The following is a 21,465-nucleotide window of genomic DNA, read 5'->3' as shown; positions in this document are numbered from 1 at the left end:
TGTTCCCTGGGCCTGGACAGCCACCCCAGGGCCCTCGCTATCGTGGACTTTGGTTTCGTTACATCCAGCATACTTGTAATTAATTTTGACATTGCCTTCTCCTCTACAACCTGAGCCAGCACCTGTCCTGCCCTCAGAACGCAGGCCAGTGTCGAGTGAACTATCCCCTCAGTGCTGTCTCCATTCCCGTGTGCGTTCCATGAGGACGGGGAAGCCATTCATTGCTGTGTCCAGGCCTCATGGAGGCGCAGCAAACGCTTGTTAATTAAGTGAACAAGCCACGCCTTATTTCTGGTGCCCTTTCCCGGCTGTTCATTTATCCTATCTCTTGTGTTGTAGTTTGGGGCTGAGTTCCGAAGGTTCTCTTTGGACCGTCAAAAGCCTGGGAAGTTTGAAGACTTCTACAAGCTGGTCGTGCACACACACCACATCTCCAACACCGAAGTGACCATTGGCTACGCGGATGTGCATGGCGACCTGCTGCCCATCAACAATGATGACAACTTCTGCAAGGCGGTCTCGAGCGCGAACCCTCTGCTCAGGGTGTTCATCCAGAAACGAGGTACCCAGGAGGCTGAGTTGCTGCTCTCACCCAGCGCTCATTTCAGAAAGAAATAGTTTTCAGTTTTGTCTGTCATTACAGAGCCTTGTGGTTCTGTATTCTAGCCTGTGGTAGGAGGGTATAGAAATTAACATTTATTTGGTCAACATTAATTTATTAGAAAGGCTTAAAATATTTAAACTACATTTTCCACCTTAAGTAGGTTAACTTCCGATTTATAAATACTGAGGAAAAAATAATATTGATACTTGCAGTATTTTAATTGGAAGCAAGTGAGTTCAGTGATGAAAAGGCATTAGCCAATAACCAAGAATGAAACTTAAAGTTGCTAGTGTATGTTTTCCACTGTCTTTTTAGGATTGGAAAAAGATATTAGCTTTGGATTTGGTTGACTTTTAGCTCTGAAGGCCTAGCTTTGCTGTGAGTAACAACAATGTCGTTTTATATAAAAATAAATCGCTCATATGGGTTAGTGGCTGACGGGAGGGCCTTGTGCTGCTCACTTCTTAGAGCTGCGTTTCACATTTGTTTCCTCCTCTCTAAGCTTGGGAGAATGTTAACGTTTCAAAATAATAAACCAAAGGAGAGAACTACCTGCAGGTGAGGCTGCCATTCAGAAAGGGGAGTTTTCTGGTTGCCCAGTCGAGACGGCCCCTCCTTCCCTGAGTGGACCTTCTGTGTCCACACTGAGTGCCGCTCGCCAGGTCTGCTCTTGTGGACTTTCATCGTAGAGGAGGAGGGGGAGGGGTCTGAGTCTCGGGGGCAGTGCAGCTGCACAGCGGGAGCCTGAGTAGAGACTGGGAGCGTGCTGGGCGGACGCGGGAGCCCGTGCCCAGCTTGCTCAGTGCAGGAGGCATGGGACAAGGTGCCTGGCCCTCGAGTTTAGGGTGCCCTCTCCGTGACCTCAGTCCCTCCCTGGCATGATGGTGTCCTGACCACGCTCACCCCTCGTGCCATCCTGAGGGATGTGGGCGACTCGTGCAGAGTGCTCAGAGCTCTGTGAACCTCGGCTGTGGCTGTCCTCTTGTTTGTGGTGAGGGGACGGCAGGGATCCACTGACCTCACTTCAGACAGTTTTCTGGCACAAGATCAGAAGCTTTGCATCTGTAGTTCTTGCTGAGCCTGGTGTCCTGCTGGCGATACAAAGCAGTCAGCACGGCTGTCACTTCCTCACTGTGGCCGGGGGAGCTGGCTTTCTTCTCGTCACCCGTCCCCCAGAGTTGCTGGGGCACCAGGACACCCCACTGCCTCTGTGTGGCCCCTGGCTCTTCTGGTGTCCACCCGTTCTTTCCCTCATTCCCTCTGCTGTCGCCACGTCTGCACCCTGCTGCCCCTGCCTGGGACTCTGCCCCTCGTGTCGTTTGGGTGTCTGTCCACACGCCCTCTCAGAAGGCCTGGCCTCAGACTGCTCCACCTGGTTAGCGCGCGTTCCTCCGTGCTCGCCCTCTGCTCTCTCTGTGTTGCACTTGTTGATTGCTCTTGGGGCTGCTCACTGTCCGGCAGCACCAGCTCCCACCGCCCCGGCTCTGCCCTGGCCTGCCGGGGTCGTGGCTCGCTGTCTGGCAGCACCAGCTCCCACCGCCCCAGCTCTGCCCTGGCCTTCCGGGGTCGTGGCGTTTGCTCACGGGGTGTGGAGGGTGAGCAGTGGTGTGGAGCACGGTGTGAACTGCACATGTGCTGCAGCCCTCGTTGTCTGTCATACAGGAGACAAGTCTGCGCTGTGTGTGGCGCTGGGGTTGGAGGCTCCACAGGAGAATCTCTTTGCCCTTTAGGAGGCCGGTCCTGGCGAACTGGCCCCTGCGCTGTGGGTTCACTGCAGCTGACGTGAGATCGGCAGCCCCAGGTTCTGTGTCTGCAGGTGGGAGTGCACTCAGCCCTGCAGCTCAGACAGCTTTGCCCCCACGTCTTGGTGCTGAGGCCTGCATCCTGACATCCTCATTTACTTTCCCCCTTCCTCTGCCCTCAGAGAAATAGCCCAGAGTTTAACTCGCTGGCTCAGGGTTTCTCACACTCTTGTGTTTTTATCGTGAGCGTGTCGCCCACAGCCTGCCTCTCTCTGTCATGTGACAGCAAGGAGCTCGGGGAACTTGAGTTCAGACCCCACATCCAGCACCTTTTTACTGGCTCTGGGAGCAGCTGAGCCCTAATATTCTCATCTCTAGATGCGGGGGCAGCATCTGCCTCAGGCTGTTGTCAGGCTCAAATAGGAAAACGTTCCCTTGTCCACCAAGCCCAGCCCCATGATCCCGTCATTGGGGAAATTGGGGCTCTCTTCCTCCCGTCCTCAATGGACTCCAGCTGTAAAGATCATGTCCAAGGGGGAGAGGTGGGCAGTTGTGCTTCTGTGGGCAATGGGACGCGGGAGCCGCCCCGACACCTGTGTGTTCAGGACACACTCGCTCACTGTGTGGAAGGCGGTGTCCGTCCAGGTGGGACACGGGAGCCGTGCGACACCTGCATGTTCAGGACACACTCACTTGCCGTGTGGAAAGTGGTGTCCGTCCAGGTGGGACACGGGAGCCGTGCGACACCTGCGTGTTCAGGACACACTCGCTCGCTGTGTGGAAGGCGGTGTCTGTCCAGGTGGGGCAGAGCTCGGGCTCCCAGGAAGCGACGCTGGAGGCCCACATGCCTTCCTGCAGCAGGGCATTGAGACGTCCTTCACGGTAGTGCCATTGTGATATTGCTGTAACCACACCCACTCTGTCAGTTACTTAATAACTTTCTGGGGGGCCGGCCCGGTGGTGCAGTGGTTAAGTGCGCATATTCCACTTGTCGGCGGCCCCCAGTTCGCCGTTTCAGATCCCGGGTGCGGACATGGCACCGCTTGGCACGCCATGCTGTGTTAGGCATCCCACATATAAAGTGGAGGAAGATGGGCACAGATGTTAGCTCAGGGCCAGGCTTCCTCAGCAAAAAGAGGAGGACTGGCAGTAGTTAGCTCAGGGCTAATCCTCCTCCTCAAAAAAAACTTTCTGTACATTGACATTTATTTTAAGGAGAAACTGTATTACTGCCACAAATGAAAAGTTAGCATTCTTCTAGTAGATGTCGAAATAAACCCATGGTTATGTTCGGGAAAATCAATTGTTTTGCCACTTACTAATCTCTTCCCCTGAGCCACACACAGACATCACAATAAAACTGCAGACCAAGATCCCTTATAAATACAGCTGTAAACACTCCTCAACAAAGTATTAGGATATGGGAAACATGTTTCCACACAAAACCTTGTACATGAATGTTCATAACAGCATTATTCACAATAGCCAAAAGGTGGAAACACCCAAATGTCCACTGATGGATGAATGAACAGAGAAGATGTGGTGTATCCGTACACTGGGATATTTTTCAGCCGTACAAAGGGAGGAAGCACTAAAGGAATGCAGGCTCGAGTAGGATGAACTTGAAAAGAATGTGCAGTGAAAGAAGCCAGTCACAGAAGGCCGTATATTGTAGCATTCTGTTTACAGTCTGTCCTTGTTATGTGCGGATTCCATATTTATGAACTCGCCTAAATTTGTTTGTAACCCAGAATTGATGCTCAGGGCACTTGTGGGTTTGTTGCAGACATGCACACTGGTGAACAGTCTGCGTTGCTGTGCACACAGCCAGCTGAGACTGAACAGGGCACCACTCCGCCTTCTTGTTTCATCTCATACTAAATAAGCATCCTTTTCACAGTCTGTTTAGTGCCACATTTTTGTGCTTTTTTAAAAAATACGTATAACATAAAATTTACCATCTTAACCATTTTTAAGTGTACAGTTCAGTGGCATTAAATAAATTCGTTATTGTGCAGCCATCACTGCCATCCATCCCCATAACTCTTTTCATCTTGTAAAATGAATCACTCTGACTTTTAAGCAATAACTCCCCTTTCTCCCCTCCCCTAGCCCTGACAACCACCGTGCTTTCTGTCCTTATGATTTTGACGACTCTAAGTACCTCGTATAAGTAGATTCAGACAGTGTTTGTCTCTTTGTGACTGGCTTATTTCACTCAGCATAACGTCCTCCAGGTTCATCCATGTTGTGCCAGAATTTCCTTCCTTTACGAGGCTGAAAAATATTCCATTCTGTGGACAGACCACATTTTGCTTATCCATTCATCTGTTGATGGACACTTGGGTTTCTTCCACATTTTAGCTCTTGTGAATAATGCTGCTGTGAACATGAGTGCACAAATATCTCTTTGAGGCTGTGCTTACAATTCTTTTGGGTATGTACCCAGAAGTGGAATTGCTGGGCCATATAGTAATTTTATTAATTTTTGCAGGAACCTCCATACTGTTTTCCACAGTATCTGTACCATTTTACATTCCCACTAACAGAGTATAAGGGGTCCAATTTCTTCACATACATGCCACCACTTGTTGTTTTCTGGGTTTTGGAAAATAGCCGTCCAAATAAGTGTGAGGTGGTATCTCATTGTAGTTTTGATTTGCATTTGGCTAATGATTGGTGATGTTGAGCATCTTTTTATATGCTTAATGGCCATTTGTATGTATTCTTTGGAGAAATGTCTATTCAAGTCCTTTGTCCATTTTCGCACCAGGTTGTTCACTTTTGGTTGTGGAGTTTTAGGAGTTCTCTATATATTCTGGATATTAATCCATTATCAGATTTATGATTTGCAAATATTTTCTCCCATTCTGTGGGTTACCTTTTTACTCTGTGAATTGTGTCTTTCGATGTAAAAAAAAAATTTTTTTTTTTTAAAGATTGGCACCCGAGCTAACGACTGTTGCCAATCTTCTTCTTTTTTTTTTCCCCCTGCTCTTTTCTCCCAAAATCCCCCCAGTACATAGTTGTATATTTTAGTTGTGGGTCCTTCTAGTTGTGGCATGTGGGATGCCGCCTCAATGTGGCCTAATGAGTGGTGCCATGTCCGTGCCCAGGATCCAAACCCTGGGCCGCCGAAGCGGAGCGCGCAAACTTAACCACTAGGCCAGGGGGCTGGCCCCTGATGTAAAAAATTTTTAATTTTTTATGAAGTCCAATTTGTTTTTTCTTGTTACCTGTGCCTTTGGTGTCATATCCAAGAAATCATTGCCAAATCCAATGTTGTGAGGCATTTGTCTTATGTATTCTTCCAGGAATTTCATAGTTTTAGGTCTTACATTTAGGACCTTGATCCACCTTGAGTTAATTTTTGTATATAATGTTAGATAAGCCTCATTCTTTTGCATGTAGATGTGCAGTTTTTCAAGACCATTTGTTGAAAAGAGTGTCCTTTCCCATTGCACGGTCTTGGCTTCCTTATCGAAACTCATTTGACCACATATGTGAGGGTTTATTGCCAGGCTCTCTGTTCTTTTTTTTTTTTTTAAGGAAGATTAGCCCTGAGCTAACTGCTGCCAATCCTCCTCTTTTTGCTGAGGAAGGCTGGCCCTGAGCTAACATCCATGCCCATCTTCCTCTGCTGTATATGTGGGACGCCTACCACAGCATGGCTTTTGCCAAGCGGTGCCATGTCCGCACCCGGGATCCGAACTGGTGAACCCCGGGACGCTGAGAAGCGGAATGTGCAAACCCAACCGCTGCGCCACCGGGCCGGCCCCCAGACTCTCTATTCTGTTCCATTGGTCTGTATGTCTGTCTTGATGCCAGTACCGCACTGTTTTGATTAGTCTACCTTTGTAGTTAAGTTTTGGAATCAGGAAGTGTGAGTCCTCCTGTTTTCTTCTTCTTTGTCGAGATTGTTTTGACTATTCAGGGTCCTTTGAGATTCCATATAAATTTTAGGATGGGTTTCTCTATTTCTGCAAAAAATGTCATTGGGATTTTGATAAGGACTGCATTGACTCTCTAGCTCACTTTGGGTGACATCGACATTTTGACAATATGAAATCTTCTAGTCCATGAACATGGGATGTGTTTCCATTGATTTATGTCTTTAATTACTTTCAGTAGTGTTTTTAAATTTTCACTGTACAGGTCTTTTATCTCCTTGGTTAAGTTAATTCAAAAATATTTTATTAATTTTGATGCTGTGTAACTTTTGGTAATTTCCTTTTCAGATCATTCAGTGCTCTTGTATAGAAATGTAATTGCTTTTTGTCTGTTGACTTTATATCCTGCTACTTTGCTGAATTCATTTATTAGATCTAACAGCTTTTTTTGTGGAATCTTTAGGATTTTCTACATCTAAGATCTTATCATCTGCAAACAGAGATAATTTTACTTCTTTTTTTCCAATTTGAATGCCTTTTATTTCTTTTTCTTGCCTAATTGTTAGGGCTAGAACTTCAGTACTTTGTTGACTAGAAATGGTGGAAGTGAGCATCATGCCTTCTTCCTGATCTTAAAGGAAAAGCTTCAGTCCTTCACCGTTGAGGATCATGTTTGCTGTGGACTTTTTTTATACAGTTTTGATTATGTGGAGGTAGTTTCCTTCTATGCCTGTTTTGTTGACTGTTTTTTAATGAAATGATGTTGAATTTTGTCAAATGCTTTTTCTGCATCAATTGAGATGATACGTGGTTTTTGTCCCTTCATTATGTTGATGTGGCATATTACATTGATCGGTTTTCATTGTCTAACCATCCTTGCATTCCAGGAAAAACCCCACTAGATCATGGGGTATAATCCTTTTAATATGCTGCCGAATTCTGTTTGTTAGTATTTTGTTGAGTATTTTTGCATCAATGTTCAGAAAGGATGTTGGCCTGTAGTTTTTTTTCTCTTGTTGTGTCTTTGTCTGGCTTTGATATCAGGCTTATGCTGACCTTGTAGGTTGAGTTGGGAGGTGTTCCTTCCTCTTCAATTTTGGGAAAAGTTTGAGAAGGGTTGGTACTAGTTCTTCTTTAAATGTTTGGTAGAATTCACCAGTGAAGCCATCATCAGATCCAGGGCTCTTCTTTTGTGGGATATTTTTGTTAGTTGTTCAATCTCCCTACTAGTTATAGGTCTATTCAGATGGTGTATTTCTTCATGATTCAGTCTTGATAACGCTTTGTGTTTCCAGGAATTTATACATTTATCCCATTTATTGGTATAAAATTATTCCTAGTACTCTCTTATAATCCTTTTTATTTCTGTAGAATCAGTAGTAATGTTCCCACTTTCATGTCTGATTTTAGTAATTTGAGTCTTCTCTCTTTTTTTCTTTGTCCATTTAGCTAAAGGTTTGTCAACTTTGTTGATTTTTTTTGAAGAGCCAATTTTTTGTTTAATTGATCTTCTCTCCTATTTTCTATCCTCCATTTCCTGTTTTTCTGCCCTAATCTTTATTATTTCCTTCCTTCTGCTAGCTTTGAGTTAGTTTGTTCTTATTTTTCTAGTTCCTTAAGAGGAAGTTAGGTTGTTGATTTGAGATCTTCCTTGGCTTTGTTTATTTATTTTTTTATTTTTTTGAGGAAGATTAGCCCTGAGCTAACATCTGCTGCCAATCCTCCTCTTTTTGCTGAGGAAGACTGGCCCTGAGCTAACATCCGTGCCCATCTTCCTCCACTTTATATGTGGGACGCCTGTCACAGCATGGCTTGATAAGCAGTGCCATATCTGCACCTGGGATCGGAACTGGTGAACCCTGGGCCGCCAAAGTGGAATGTACAAATTTAACCACTCTGCCACCGGGCCAGCCCTTCCTTGGTTTCTAATGCAAGCATTTATAGCTGTAAATTTCTCCTTAGCACTTCTTTTGCTGCTTCCCATAAGTTTTGGTGTGCTGTGTTTTCCTTTTCATTTGTCTCTAAGTATTTTCTAATTTCCCTGTGATTTCTTCTATGATCCATTAGTTGTTTAAAAGTGTGTTTTTTAGTTTCCACATTTTTGTGAATTTTCCAGTTTTCTTTATGTTATTGACTTGTAACTTCATCCCGTTGTGGTCAGAGAAGATAATTTGTGTGATATCTATCTTTTTAAGTCTATTGAGACTTAATTTGTGGTCTAACATATGGTCTATCCTGGAAAGTGTCTCATGTGCCCTTGAGAAGGCTGTGTGTGCTGTTGTTGGGCGGAGTGTCTGTGTCTGTCTCTTAGATCTGGTTGGTTTATCGGGTTAAGTCCTCTGTTTCCTTCCTTATCTTCTGTCTGGTCCTCATCTCCATTATTGAGGGTGGGGCATTGAAGTCCAAGTACTGTTGTAGAACTGTCTCATTCTCCTTCACTTCTGTCCATTTTTCTTTGTATATTTTGATGGTCTGTCCTTAGGTGCATAAATGTTTATGATCATTATATGTTATTGCTCTGTTGAACCTTTCATGAATATATAATATCTTCCTTTGTCGTGTATAACTTTTTTGATTTAAAGCATTTTGTGTGATATTAGTGTAGCCACGCCTGCTCGCTTCTGGTTACTATTTGCATGGTGTATCTTTCTCCATCCTTTCACTTTCAACCTGTTTGTGTCTTTGGATCTCAAGTGTGTCTCTTGTAGACAGCATGTAGCTGGATCCTGTGTTTTCATCTGGTCTGTCGATCTCTGCCTGTTGCTTGGAGAGTTTAATCCATTTACATTGAAAGTAATTACTGATGAGGAGGGACTGACTTCTGTCATTGTGCTGTTTGTTTTCTATATGCCCTAAAGCTTTTTGTCCCTCATTTCCTGCATTCCTGTCTTCTATTGTGTTAACTTGATTTTATGTAGTGAAGTGTTTACTTCCTTTCTCATTTTCTTTTGTGTATACTTTATAGCTATTTTCTTTGTGGTTCCCATGGGGATTACATTTAGCATCCTAATGTTATAACACTATAATTTAAATTTATGCTTAATTTCAATAACATACAAAACCTCTGCTCCTTTATGGCTCCATTGCAACCCTTTTCACTTGTTGATGTCACAAAATTACATCTTTATACATTGTGTGCCAACAACATAAACTAATTTTTTTTTTTTTTTTTTTTTTTTGGTGAGGAAGATTAGTCCTGAGCTAACATCTGTGCCAGTCTTCCTCTATTTTGTGTGTGGGATGCCTCCTCAGCATGGCTTGATGAGCAGTGTGTTGGTCTGAGCCCAGGAACCAAACCTATGAACCCTGGGGTGCCAAAGTAGAGCACACAAACCCAACCACTAAACCACTGGGCCAGACCCTAGTAGTTCTTTTAAATTCATTAGTTTCCTAAATTATGGAAAATAAAGTTGGAGTTATAAACCAAAGTTACAGTAATAGTAGATTTTCAGTAATTGTTTCCTTTTTCTTAAAATGTATTAACCTTTTCAATCATGTAGAAAACAAAAAGTGCAGTTTCAAACCTTTGTTACAATAACACTAGCTTTTATAACTGCCCATGTATTTTCCTTTATTGAGATCTGTGTTTTTGCAGTGGCTTTGAGTCAATATTTACTGTCCTTTCATTTCGCCTGCAGGACACCCATGAGCGTTCTCCATAGGGCAGGTCTAGTGGTCGCCAGCTCCCTCAGATTTTGGTTATCTGGGAAAGTCTTGATTTCTCCCTCACTTTTGAAGGACACTTTTGCTGGATATAGGATTACAGGCATACCTGGTTCTGTTGCACTGTGCTTTATTCACTTTGCAGATACTGCGTTTTTATAAGACCCTCTACCAGCCAACAGATTGTGACTTGCTGAAGGCTCTGATGATAGTTGGCATTTTTTATCAATAAAGTGTTTTTTAATTAATCTATGTACATTTTTTAGACATAATGCTGTTGCACACTTAATAGAGTAAACATAAGTTTTACATGCACTGGTAAACCAAAATATTCGTGTTGCTCACTTTATTGCAATATGTACTTCATTGCAACATGCACTTTATTGCCATGGTCTGGAACCACACCCACAATATCTCCAAGGTATGTCTTTATTTGTTGACAGTGTTTTTTCTTTTATCATTTTGAATATATTGGCCCATTGCTTACTGGCCTCCAAAGTTTCTGATGAGAAACCTGCTGATAATCTTAGTGAGGATCCTCTGTATGTGATGATTTGCTTCTCTCTTGCTGCTTTCAAGATTCTCTCTTTGTCTTTGAAAGTTTGACTATAATGTGTCTCAGAGTGGGTCTCTTTGAATTCATCTTACTTGGAATATTTTTACCTTCTTGGATTTTATATTCATGTTGTTCTTCAAATTTGGAAAGTTTTCAGCCACTATTTCTTCAAATATTCTCCCTGCTCCTTTCTCTCTCTCTCTTCTCTTTCTGGGACTCCCACAAGAAGTATATTGGTCCTTTTCAGGTGTCCCACATGTCCCTTAGGCTCTGTTTTTTGGGATTTTTTAAATCTTTTACTCTATTCCTCAGCCTGGATGATTTCTGTTGTCCTATCTTGAGGTTCACTGATTTTTCTCTTTTCCCTGCTCAAATCTGTGTTGAATCTTTCTAGTGAATTTTTCATTTCAGTTATTGTACTTTTCAGCTCCAGGATTTCTTTTGGTTTCTTTTTAGGTTTTCTTTCTCTTTATTGATATTTCCATTTTGTTCATTCTTCATTTTCTTGACTTTATCCAATCTTCCTTTAGTTTTTTGAGCATCTTTAAGACTATTTTTTAAAGTCTTTTTCTAACATATCTGCCATTAAGTCTTTTCCAGGGAGAGATTTTGTTGAGTTACTTTCTTCCTTTGAATGGGCTGTACACTCCTGTTTCTTTGTGTGTCTTGTGATTTTATTGTTGAAAGCAGACATTTGAATCTAGTAACATGGTAATTCTGAAAATCAGATTTTCCCCCTTCCCAAAGTTTGCTGTTTTATTCTTTTTTTTTTTCTTGTTGTAGGCTGTCTCTGTGCCAAGGATCAGCCTGAGGGGTAAACTTAGTGTCGTCTTAGGTTTTTTCCTGAGCCTTTTCTTGGGCATGCACAGTCACTTTCTAATTTTCTCCATGTATGCAGTTGTTTTTGAATGTCCTAGTCTTTAATGACTGGCTCCCAAAAGGGGAAAAAGAGAAAAATGAAGAGGGAAAAGGACGCACACCCTTTAACTCTCCTGGAAGTCACTTGAGCGGAAGGCGGGGGTCTTGCTACACTGGGAGAGGTGCAGCCGCAGTGGCCACCCGCCTCTGTGTCTGCACCTCTGTGGTCCGAAGCAGCAAGCAGCAGTCAGAGCACAGGATCTCAGTGTTTGGGGCACAAAACCCTTTGTGCCCACCCTGGCTCCCACCCGCTGTGTGCAGGCTGCTTCAGGAACACGTGCACAGTTTCTTGCCAGGGGTCTGGGGTGGTGACAGGTGCCTGCTACTGTGCTAAGAGCAGAAATTGACTAGAATTTACCATCCAAGCCTTCCCCTGGAAGTGACAAGCCTTCAGCAGGCCCCAGATTCCAAAATGGTTCCATCAGACAGACTCTGCTCCTGCACTTGTCGTCCAGGTGGGGAGATTCCTGGTGCTTCCTCCTCTGCCATCTTCCCAGAATCCTCCTGTACTTTTCTTGTAATTTCACTGTTAATTTAAAATGACCCCCAAGCATACTGCTGAGGGCTGTCGAGTTTCCCTAAGCATGAGATGGATGTGATGTGCTTTATGTAGAAAACACGCTTGGCCATGAGTTCAACATTAATGAATCAATAATATATACTAAATAAGGTGTCTTTAAACAGAAACACTTATAACACAAGGTTGTATATTGAGGAGTGGTTGAGAATGTTGACACTAGAGGCTCCCAGGAACCTAACCCAGTGTTTCCCCAGGAGCATGGTTCAGCATTCAGTAATTTGCTGTTCATGGAGACTTTGTAGAACCATGTAGAACTCAAGCACCATGAATGACAAGAACCAACTGATTTGGTCCAGAATGGGCAGATCCATCTAGACAGAAAGTAGGTTCATGGTTGCCGGCGGGGGGAATTGGGGGTTACGGGGCTTCTTTACCAGACGATGGAAACATTCTGGAATTCAATAGTGGTACTGGTTACACAGCTCCGTAAATATACTAATAACCATTGAATTATACTCTTAAATGGGTGAACTTTATGGTATGTAAATTATATCTCAATAAAGCTGCTAAAAAATTAAAAAGTACAAGATTCAAACCAGACTCCCTTGGGTCTGAATCTTGGCCCTGAGTGAGGTCATCTGGCTTGTCTCTAGCCTTTATTTCCAAAATTCAGCCATATTTAATGTGAATGAATACTTTGACTAATTAATTTGTTAAAACATTTTTTAAAATCCTGTCTTGCCCTCGTAAGAGGAAGCCTCCAGTGCTTCGGTGTGGCCCCAGCTGCAAGCAGCACCTGGCGTCCTGGTTCATTGGCATCGGACCAGCACACTGCTCCAGACACCACAGTTGGCTCCTGAGGGGCTTCTGCTGTCTGTCATGAACTCACTAGGGATGTAATTGGCACAGTAGGTTAGCAGGACCCACGGCTTTGTTACCAATAGAAATCACAGATATTTTCATTTCACGTGTTAGTTGTAGCCAGATATCTTGAATATCACTTACAGTAACAATTACTTCAAACCACTGGTACAGATTGTTACTAAATGAGTTAGTAAGAAAGCATGTGCAGTGTTGTATCACACATTTTCTTTAGTATCTTGTCAATTGGCTTCACAGTAACTTACTTCCTTTGTAATCCGTGTGTTTTACTTTATGCCTTTAAGAACGTTATTTGAGAAGGAATTGCCAAGCATCCTCAGACGCTGAGGGTTCTTGGGACACTCAGGGTTAAAACCCCAGCTGTAGTCAGTCTGTGTTTGGGAGCTGAGACAACAGGCCAAGAATGACTTGGATTTTGTCCTCCTGGGACCCAGTCAGGGAACATTCTCCTTAGCACGTTAGGTGGCATTTCTACCCACAGTTCAGAGGACCACACCTTTGGCCTTCACATCTGTGGGCTTCTTTCCTTCTTTCTTTACCAGACTTCTGCAGTCCTCTCCCCCAGGCTGGGCTGCTGTTAAAAGCTATGGGGTTTTTCCCTTGGGTACATAACAGATATCATTATGCTTTTTGCTCTAATGCGTTGCTGTTTAAGTAAGAAGAACAGCAGTCACCAGAATGAGGTGGTGATTGTGGGAGAACCTGGACTCGCGTTTGCACATTTGGATGGCAGACCCAGCCGGCATTAAGGAGCCACTTCCCTCTGTCCCCTGCACACTCCTGTCCTCCCCAGGGGTGCAGGAACGTTTCAGGAAGCCGGCCCAAGCCAGAGAGAAGGCAGCACAGACCAGAGAAGATACTCGAAGTATCGTCTTCTATTTTTAGCAGAGTAAACAGGACATGCAAACACTAGCTTTTCACCACTTACCCATCGAATGAACCCTTCAAATACCAGCATGCCCTGTACCCCTGTGATGTGGGAGATCCCAGGCCCAGCCCGGGACTGGAGGTGGAATCCTAATTGAATTTCATTTCTGTCCCTGGGATAAGTGGCCTCTCAGAGTGTCAGAGGAGGGTTAGTGAAGACTTAACTAAACCAAAAGATTTTCAGCGCAGTTAGAGTGCTCTGAACTATTTCCTTTTAAAGTAAACGTAAATATTGCACATTTTCATGTGTCTGTTAACTGCTCTTGGCATTCGGCATTCATTTGGGTTCCTAGAATGAGGACAACACACTTGTAAGCTTCTTGATTTATCAGAAGTTGCATGATTGGAGTGGGGGGTATTTACTTGTGATTTCGCTTAAGTGAGTTGCCAAAAAAAGGTAATTAAGGGATATTTTTCAAAGTAAAGCATATAAAATCATTGAGAATTTGGTTACAGACACTGGGAGAATCTTAGAGAATCAGGCATGTACGTCCTGCTTGTACTTGATTTTCTTGGATTCTTCACTGAGTAGCAGGGGGTGTGTTGGGTTTTTAAGTCGGGGTCCACTGCTCAGCAGGAAGCTCACGGTGTGTCTAGTTTCTTCAGCTGCCACAATTGCATTTCTGTTGTCCCATCCTCATCTGCTCTCTTTCCTCAGACCTGCCCGGGGTTTTGAGGCTGTGTGTGCTGAGGGCAGGGGAAAGCAATGGTTTTGCTGAGTCAGTCTTGTCTGCGTCCCCGTGCTCACAGGGGCAGACGTAACACCCCTCTGCTATGGGAGATTTTTTATGTGACACATTTGCTTCTTTAATTGCCACTGATTCCTGGAAATTTGCGTGTTTTGAGAATTTCCCCTTTTTCGTAGTTGAAAAAAGGGCAAAAAGTCTCCCATTGCTCCACCGTGGGAACACACAGAAAACAAACGCCTGAAGGCCTCGTTCACCCTGGAGTGGGAGTGGATGGGAGGAGAGAATGTGCTGATGTAGCTCATTAGAAAGAAAACAAAGCCGGAGCCACCCACCGTCCAGAAGAGTCCAGGGGCTCGTCCTGGAAAGGCTGGCTCTCTGTGTAGCCTCTGTGGCAACAGCAGGGTCGTGCTGTCTGCTGGACGCAGCCACTCCACCCGGGTCTCTGGGCGGCATCGTCCCCTCCAGGCGAGCCTGTGGAAGGGCTGGTTCCAGTCTCTGGCAGTCCCAGCAGAGCACCTCGTGCAGACGGTGAGAGCCGACACTGATGGAACTGGAGTCTGCTCTCTTCTTACTCATTTTCTGGTCAGATTTACTTTCACATATTGAAGCCCATAGTATATTTATAATTTGGATTCTTGCTTTTTAAAAGCCTAGCACATCGTAAACATACCTATGTTATTAAACTCTTTGTAAAACTCTTTGTTTTTAAAAAGTCGTATCTGTTTATAACATTTGTAAAAGCAAATTCAGACAACGTGGAAATGAAGAGCCCCACCACGCCAGTGACCACTGTTGGCGTTCGGTGAGGCCCACACCCCCCTTGGTGCAGCTCCAACTTGCTGGACATAGTTTTACATCGACAGGGTCATGATATGCATCCTGTCAAGGTCATTTCAACCCGGCATTGTATTTTTGTATGTGTAGATAGGCACCATCCTTTTGATGGACATGTCAGTTGTGTGAAAGTAACAAGATGTAACCAATCTCTTATTAATTTATATTTAAACTCTTCCAGTTTTTCATTACTATAAACTGTGTTGTGTGTTTTTATATACATATCAGGTTATCTCTTTAGGGTAAATTAGTAGAAATGTTCTTGCTGGATTAAAAGGCATGCATCGTTTGAACGAAAATACGTATTGCCAGTGGATGTCTCATGAGCAGGACATTTGAATGACTTTTGAATTAGATCTTCTTAAAACACATCTTTGAAGACTGTCCTTGTGTGGCATGGGAACTCACAAGCTTTGAATTACCCTCTTGAGTACGGCAGTGAAGGCCAGTGAGGGTCTGGCCCAGTCTCGGGGTGGGGGGCTGCTCTCCTGCTAGGACAGCACCCATCATGGGCAGCTGTGGACCCTGTGAGGCTGGGACCTCAGGTGGGACCTTGTGGGAGTCCAGCCTGCCCCATGGCGGATTATCCTGCTCCAAACATCTGGGGTTTCGTGTCCTGAGCCCGGGAGCTCCTCTCTCCTCCCCTCGGGGAGCCTGGCCTCATGGGCGTGAGACACAGTGGAGCTGAAGTCTCAGAGTGGAGACACGGGCAGAGGGCACCTGCTCACGCAGTTTGCTTCCACTTAGGCCAAAGCGTGGGGCTGACTCTGCTTGTCATGCTGTTTCCTGTCTGTCGTGTCAGAGTGGCGCGTTGAGTGACATCAACATGTTTGTTTAATCCACTTCTCAGTGAGGACCAGCTCTGGGGTTTCTAGTTTGATGGGAAATAAGGACGAGCATAGAGCACGGTTTGGGGCTTTCATCTCGTGTTTAAGCTGATAATCCCAAGGCAAGCGAGTGGCTGTCGGGCCGCCTGTGGAGCAGGATTCCTCTTTGAAACAAATCTTTTTAAACAGAAAGCAGCAGGCCCCTCAGATAGTGTGACAGGCGCCATTTCTGCTTCCGGGCTGGCTGGGGTGACGTGCCCTCGCCTGTTTTTAGAAGGCAGGGTTCTTCGGCCTTCTGGAATGGGCCTCCTGGTAGCCCCGGCACCCTGCACCCCACACCCCAGCCTCCCGTGTGCCTGACCACCTGGAGGCTGCTCAGAGCCGGCTCCCAGGTGCTTCCCAAGGGCGCGAAGCCCTGGTGCCCAGAGGCCTGCGAGCTGGTCATCCTTCCTGGATGCACTAAATCTCACGCCTCCTCAAGTGCTGTGGGTACCGCTCCTCCTCTCTGAATGCAGGTTTCTGGGGGGGGGCGGGGTGGGGGCTGTTGAGCGGTGCCCTGGAGATGCACCTCATCCCACAGGGGCCTGCAGGTTGTGTTGAGTCTGATGGAAAAGGATGGGGAGGTTTAAGCAGAGGCTCTGTGTGACCTGTGCAGGTGAGAAATAGTTGAAGGGTATTCATCTTAAATTGTGTTCTCTTAAGCATTTTGCATTTGAGGCATCTGTGCTAGAAAAAAGCACCAGGATACTCAAAACAATGAAGTCCTTCCTCATAACCAAAGGCTAGCCCGGTATTAGCCAACAGCTAGCCCATTAATCTACACCTAAGTTGTGCTCTTAGAGTTACCAAGCTGGGGAAGCTATTTACATTCTTGTTACTAGTCATTTTGAACTCAATTAAATGCCATTCCATTTGGAGGAACATCTTTTAGGCGAGAATGAAGATTGCTAGAAGAGAGGCCACGTGGGAGCAGCTGGGACCCCCAAGAGCAGCCACCCAGAAACGCGCAGGCAGCCCCCGCGGTCTGTGTGTCCAACTCTGGTTACAGGGTTCTTGTCCAGAGACAGCTGGGGACCGTGGCTGCTGGGAGCCAGGTGGCTCGTCTACAGGCCCCTCGGCTGTGCTCCAGCCTCAGCTGGATTCACCCATGCAGAGAGCAGGAGGGGTGGCAGTTTCGGAACCACGGCTGGAGCCCCGTGTGATGCCCCTGGGCCGCCCTGGGGCTCGCTTGCTGTGCCCGTCCCCCATCCTTCCTTTCTCCTTTATGCCCCAGAATCTGGCCTGTCTCCGCACCATCGACTTCTCCATGTTCTGCCTCCTGCCCCGTCCTCTGTTTCTGTGGCTCCACTGGACGCCCAGGGAACCCACGGCCGGGCTGAGCTGTCTCCTGCCCCTGACCCCTTCTTCTGTCGGGTGCCTTGTTCAAGTGCAGCCCAGAGCCACACAGCTCAGCCCCACAGCCGTTTCAAGGACCACCTAGTCCCATTTTCCATTAAAGCCAGTGTCTCGCGTTGGCGTCCGTGTCCGTTGATGTCATTCCCCAGCTCAGTTCCAGCCTCCTTGTTCGCTTCATCCTTCACTCCCTCAGATTCACACTGCCACCACCTTACTTCAGGAGCCTTAGAAGTGATTCCCATGTGGCCTGGGGGCCTCCTGCCTCAAGAGAGGGGGCTTGGGAGGCGCACACTCTGAAGCCAGGCCCAGGGCAGAGGTCAGAGTTATCCACTCTCAGGGGTCTATGAACTGCTTCTTCTCAGGACACGCGTGCCTTCTTCGCTCCAAACAATCACCCGTTTAACATTTTACCGTTAACCAAGGACTTTTCAGATTGTCCTGTGACTGGCACAGCAGACAGCTTGTGTCATTGTTCTCATCTTGCTGATGACACTGAGCTTCCAGAAGGGTCAACCATTCCAGACACAGCTCTCAACAAAAACGGTTTGAAATTTGTTCAGAACACTTGCTGGTGAGGCCTCCTTGGCACGTTTAGCGACCGGATGTCCAGGGGGTGACATCAGGCATTTCCTTGTCATGGATGCGGCGTGTGACTGACCGCGCTCAGAGCACAGTGCTCGGCCTGGTGAGCTGGAATTCGCAGCATCCCATTAAGACCGGGCCATTTTTCCGTGGACAGGAGGACAGTCAACTTTAGGGTTCATCATACAAATGACCTGCCTGCGCTCGTCTGGAGTCCAGAGAGAGGAAAATTACCACCGTGAACTTTTCTCTTTTCCAGAAACATAAGCAGGACTTGGACTTCCTCCTGCGCAGTGTTGGTCTTCCTGTTTTTGCCCTGTGTCTCTGTACTTTCCATCCTCTCCTGTGGGAAAATCATGCAGCACAGAGGCCACCACACAGCATGCTCCACCTGCACCCCAACCACCTTCTGAACCCCAAGCCACTTTGCGGCATTTAGCAGATGAGACAGAGTTAGGAGGAGACGGACAGTTGGGTTTGGAGCTGTTCCCTCCTACGCTGTTCTTTGTTGGGGCACAAAAGAAGGACGTGCCCCTTGGCCCTGCCCAGCCACCCTCCGCCTCCCGCTGGAGCCCAAGCGGAGGTGGGTGGGGTTGGGAGGGCTATACCTCGTTAAACTCTACAATATGCGTTAACTAATAATAAAGGCTAACATTTTTTATTGTGGTCAAACATGCATAATGTAAAATTTACCGTTTTTAAGTGTGCAGTTCATTGTGTTAAGTACGTTCACATTGTTATGCGACCACCATCCATCCCCTGAACATTCTCGTCCTCCCAGCTGACTCTGTCCCCATTGGAACATGACGTGTTTTGGAGAGTGAAAGCCCAGTCCAGAGAGTGGCTCTGTGGGTGGCGCATGAATTCCTGTGAGATCCATGGGGACGTGTATAAGAGACATGTCCAGGGCCTTGTTAGAAATTTCAAAGCAAAGGGTGAGGAATTATAATTTTTCAAAAAGTGAATCACTTAGGGAATAATTGTCACTTGCTGTCAGGGAGTCATCGTACCCCTGTGGGGAGCCAGGCCTCCCTGGGGCTGTGTCTGAGGCCGACCTCCGTCCCTCTGGCTGCTCATACCGGTTCCGTGCACTGACCACGCCTGGGCCAGGGGCTGGCAGTGACCGTGGAGCGGATGTGGCACGTCCCCTCCCAGCTCCTCCGACATGTCAGGGCGTCGCAGCGGCTCAGGGGGGCCGGCCGCCTGACCTTGCCGTCCGCCTGCTCAGGGCCTCTCTGACTGTGCAGCTGCAGGTTGGGAAGCGTGTTCTCTCGCAGGATGCAGCCTCTGCTGTGTCTGTGTGTCGGGGCGGGAGCCACTGACACCTCTGTGACACCCTCTGTCAGCACAGCAGCAGAAACACTGCAGATCTGCTCCCTCCACCTGTTTGTCCTTCCACCTCCCAGACAGGTGAGGGACACAGTGACAGCCCAGCTCTGGTGGCTCCTTGGCTGGGCTGGTCCGAGCCCCCGGCAGGTCTCTCCTGACAGAGATAAGGACAGGAAAACGGGGAGACGTGGAGCTGTTGACCCTCCTCGACCAGGCCAACGTCTGCCCTCCTGCCTGGTTGTCTCGGCATCGGTGGACCATGTACAGGGTCCATGGCATGGAAACCCTTCTGAGTGTCCTGACAACCAGCCCACGCAGCCCTGAGAGCCGCTCTCAGCCACTCTGGATCTGCTGCCCACTCGGCCTTGGCGTGCTCTGGGTGCTGGTCTTCAGTCGAGGCGGACATTTGGTTGAGGCCTCTCCGTGGGCTCCTACAAAGATCTGCCCCAGATAGCCCCCGCCCATGCCCTGTGCCGCCTCAGTCGAGCGGTCAGCTTCAGAGACCACTGAGAAGGGTGTGTTCGTCGATGCTGCTGCCTTTGGGGGGCGTGCGCCCGAGCAGGGGGTCACTGTCTGCTGGAGTCTCTGCTGTGGGCCCTGTCACCTTTGACCTCAGCCTCCCAGGCCTCTGAAGCGTGCCTCATGGCTGGATGGAAGTTCTTCTCTGGTTACCGCCAAAACACGAAATGCATGTTTCCGTGTTCAGGGCCCAGTGGGCAGGGTGGGAAAGCTTGGACCCGTGTTAGATTTGGGCTTGAGGGGCAGGTTCACTGCCTGAGGAAGTAGAGCGCTTCCATGACCTGAGCCTCTCTAACGAATGCCTCTCCAGCCGCCCCTGCAGGCGGAGCCACATGTCGTGGATGAACACCACTGTCTCCTGCTGACGGCAGGCACAGGAACTCGACGTTTCTACAGCTGCAGAGGTTGTCCGTCCAGCCCTCTCGCAGTCGAGGAAGCAGAGCCAAGGCCACGCGGGTCTAGATGGGCGGCCGGGTCACCACGACGAGGTTTACAGGTTGGTTTGGTACTGAATCCTCCAGAGTTCCTGGGGAATGCCTGCGGTCGCCAGCTGCTTCTGAGATGAAAACGCGTCCTCCCCTGCTGTGGCCTGCGATCCTCATCCCCGCTGCGGCAGACCCAGCAGCTCTCTGCCCCACGCTGCCGCTTGCTCCAGTTGATCTACAGATGCCCTGCCAGGCCCGCCTGGTTGCTGGTGGGCGTTCCTGGATGGCAGGTGAAGCAGCTGCAGACATTGTGTGTGTTTCACAGGGAACCAGGTGTCCAGTTTGGGTTAGTTCTGTCCAGGAACTTAATGAGCCTGTTTGCTGCACGAGGATGGTGCCATCGTACAGATTGCAGGAACCAGTGAGGAGTCCGAGGCTTGGGAGCCTCACGGATGACTCGGGGCGTCCTTACCCTCAGACCTCGTGAGCACCCCCTCCTGCCAGCCACTCCTCCATCCGCAGTCTCTCATCCTGACAACCGCTCCAAGCGGGTGGCCTGTCCCTCTTACTAAGGATGAACCTGAGTCCCAGAGAGGCTGTGCATCTTCTCAGAGCCACACGGCCATCCAGGTTCAGACCTGATCCGTGCCCGGGTCTGCCTTCCGAGTCCTTGTCCCACATGTTTCTCCCACGGCTGGAGTTGTGACTGAAGAAGAAGATGGAGTTGCAGCCCCTCAAGCGGCCAGTAGCAGTGCTGGGCACCTACACGATCAGGCACACAGGTTCCAGTTTCCGTCAGCTTACGGGGGAGATGTCAGGAGGTGTCCTTGGACCGGGAATTCCCTTGGGTGACAAAATCTGGACAGGAGACAGACTCACACTGGTTTTCAGCCCTGCCTCAGTTTGCCCGTCATGGACGACCTGCCAGGCCCTGCTGGCCCAGATTGTCTGCTGCATGGGGCAGCTCCTTAGAAACGGCAGGAAGATGACTTGTCTGGTTCTTGAAACCCAGGGTCTTCAGGATGTGTGGTATGAGATGCAATGTGTCTGTAACAAAGGTGGGGGAGTCTGTGTTCACACCTGCTTGTATTTGTGTAAATAGACCCTGGGATGAGAAGTAACCTAGCAGAAGTCACGACCTTGGTTGTGGGGTGGGGAGTGAC

The 21,465-nt window shown here is 47.4% G+C and overlaps 1 protein-coding gene across 1 annotated transcript in view; it reads left to right on the top strand.

The window, feature by feature from the left end:
* The window catches only part of PARD6G (par-6 family cell polarity regulator gamma), a 96,617-nt gene that overhangs the window by 32,613 nt on the left and 42,539 nt on the right, over positions 1-21,465 (top strand). Inside the window, exon 2 of the mRNA XM_023648046.2 lies at positions 340-562. Within this exon, the coding sequence (XP_023503814.1) occupies positions 340-562 (223 nt within the window). The remainder of the gene's footprint in view (positions 1-339; positions 563-21,465) is intronic.

This window comes from Equus caballus, chromosome 8, assembly GCF_041296265.1.
Source record: "Equus caballus isolate H_3958 breed thoroughbred chromosome 8, TB-T2T, whole genome shotgun sequence".
Taxonomy (NCBI): Eukaryota; Metazoa; Chordata; class Mammalia; order Perissodactyla; family Equidae; genus Equus; species Equus caballus.
Note: the sequence above shows the minus strand (reverse complement) of the source record. Positions and strands in the feature narration are given on the sequence as shown.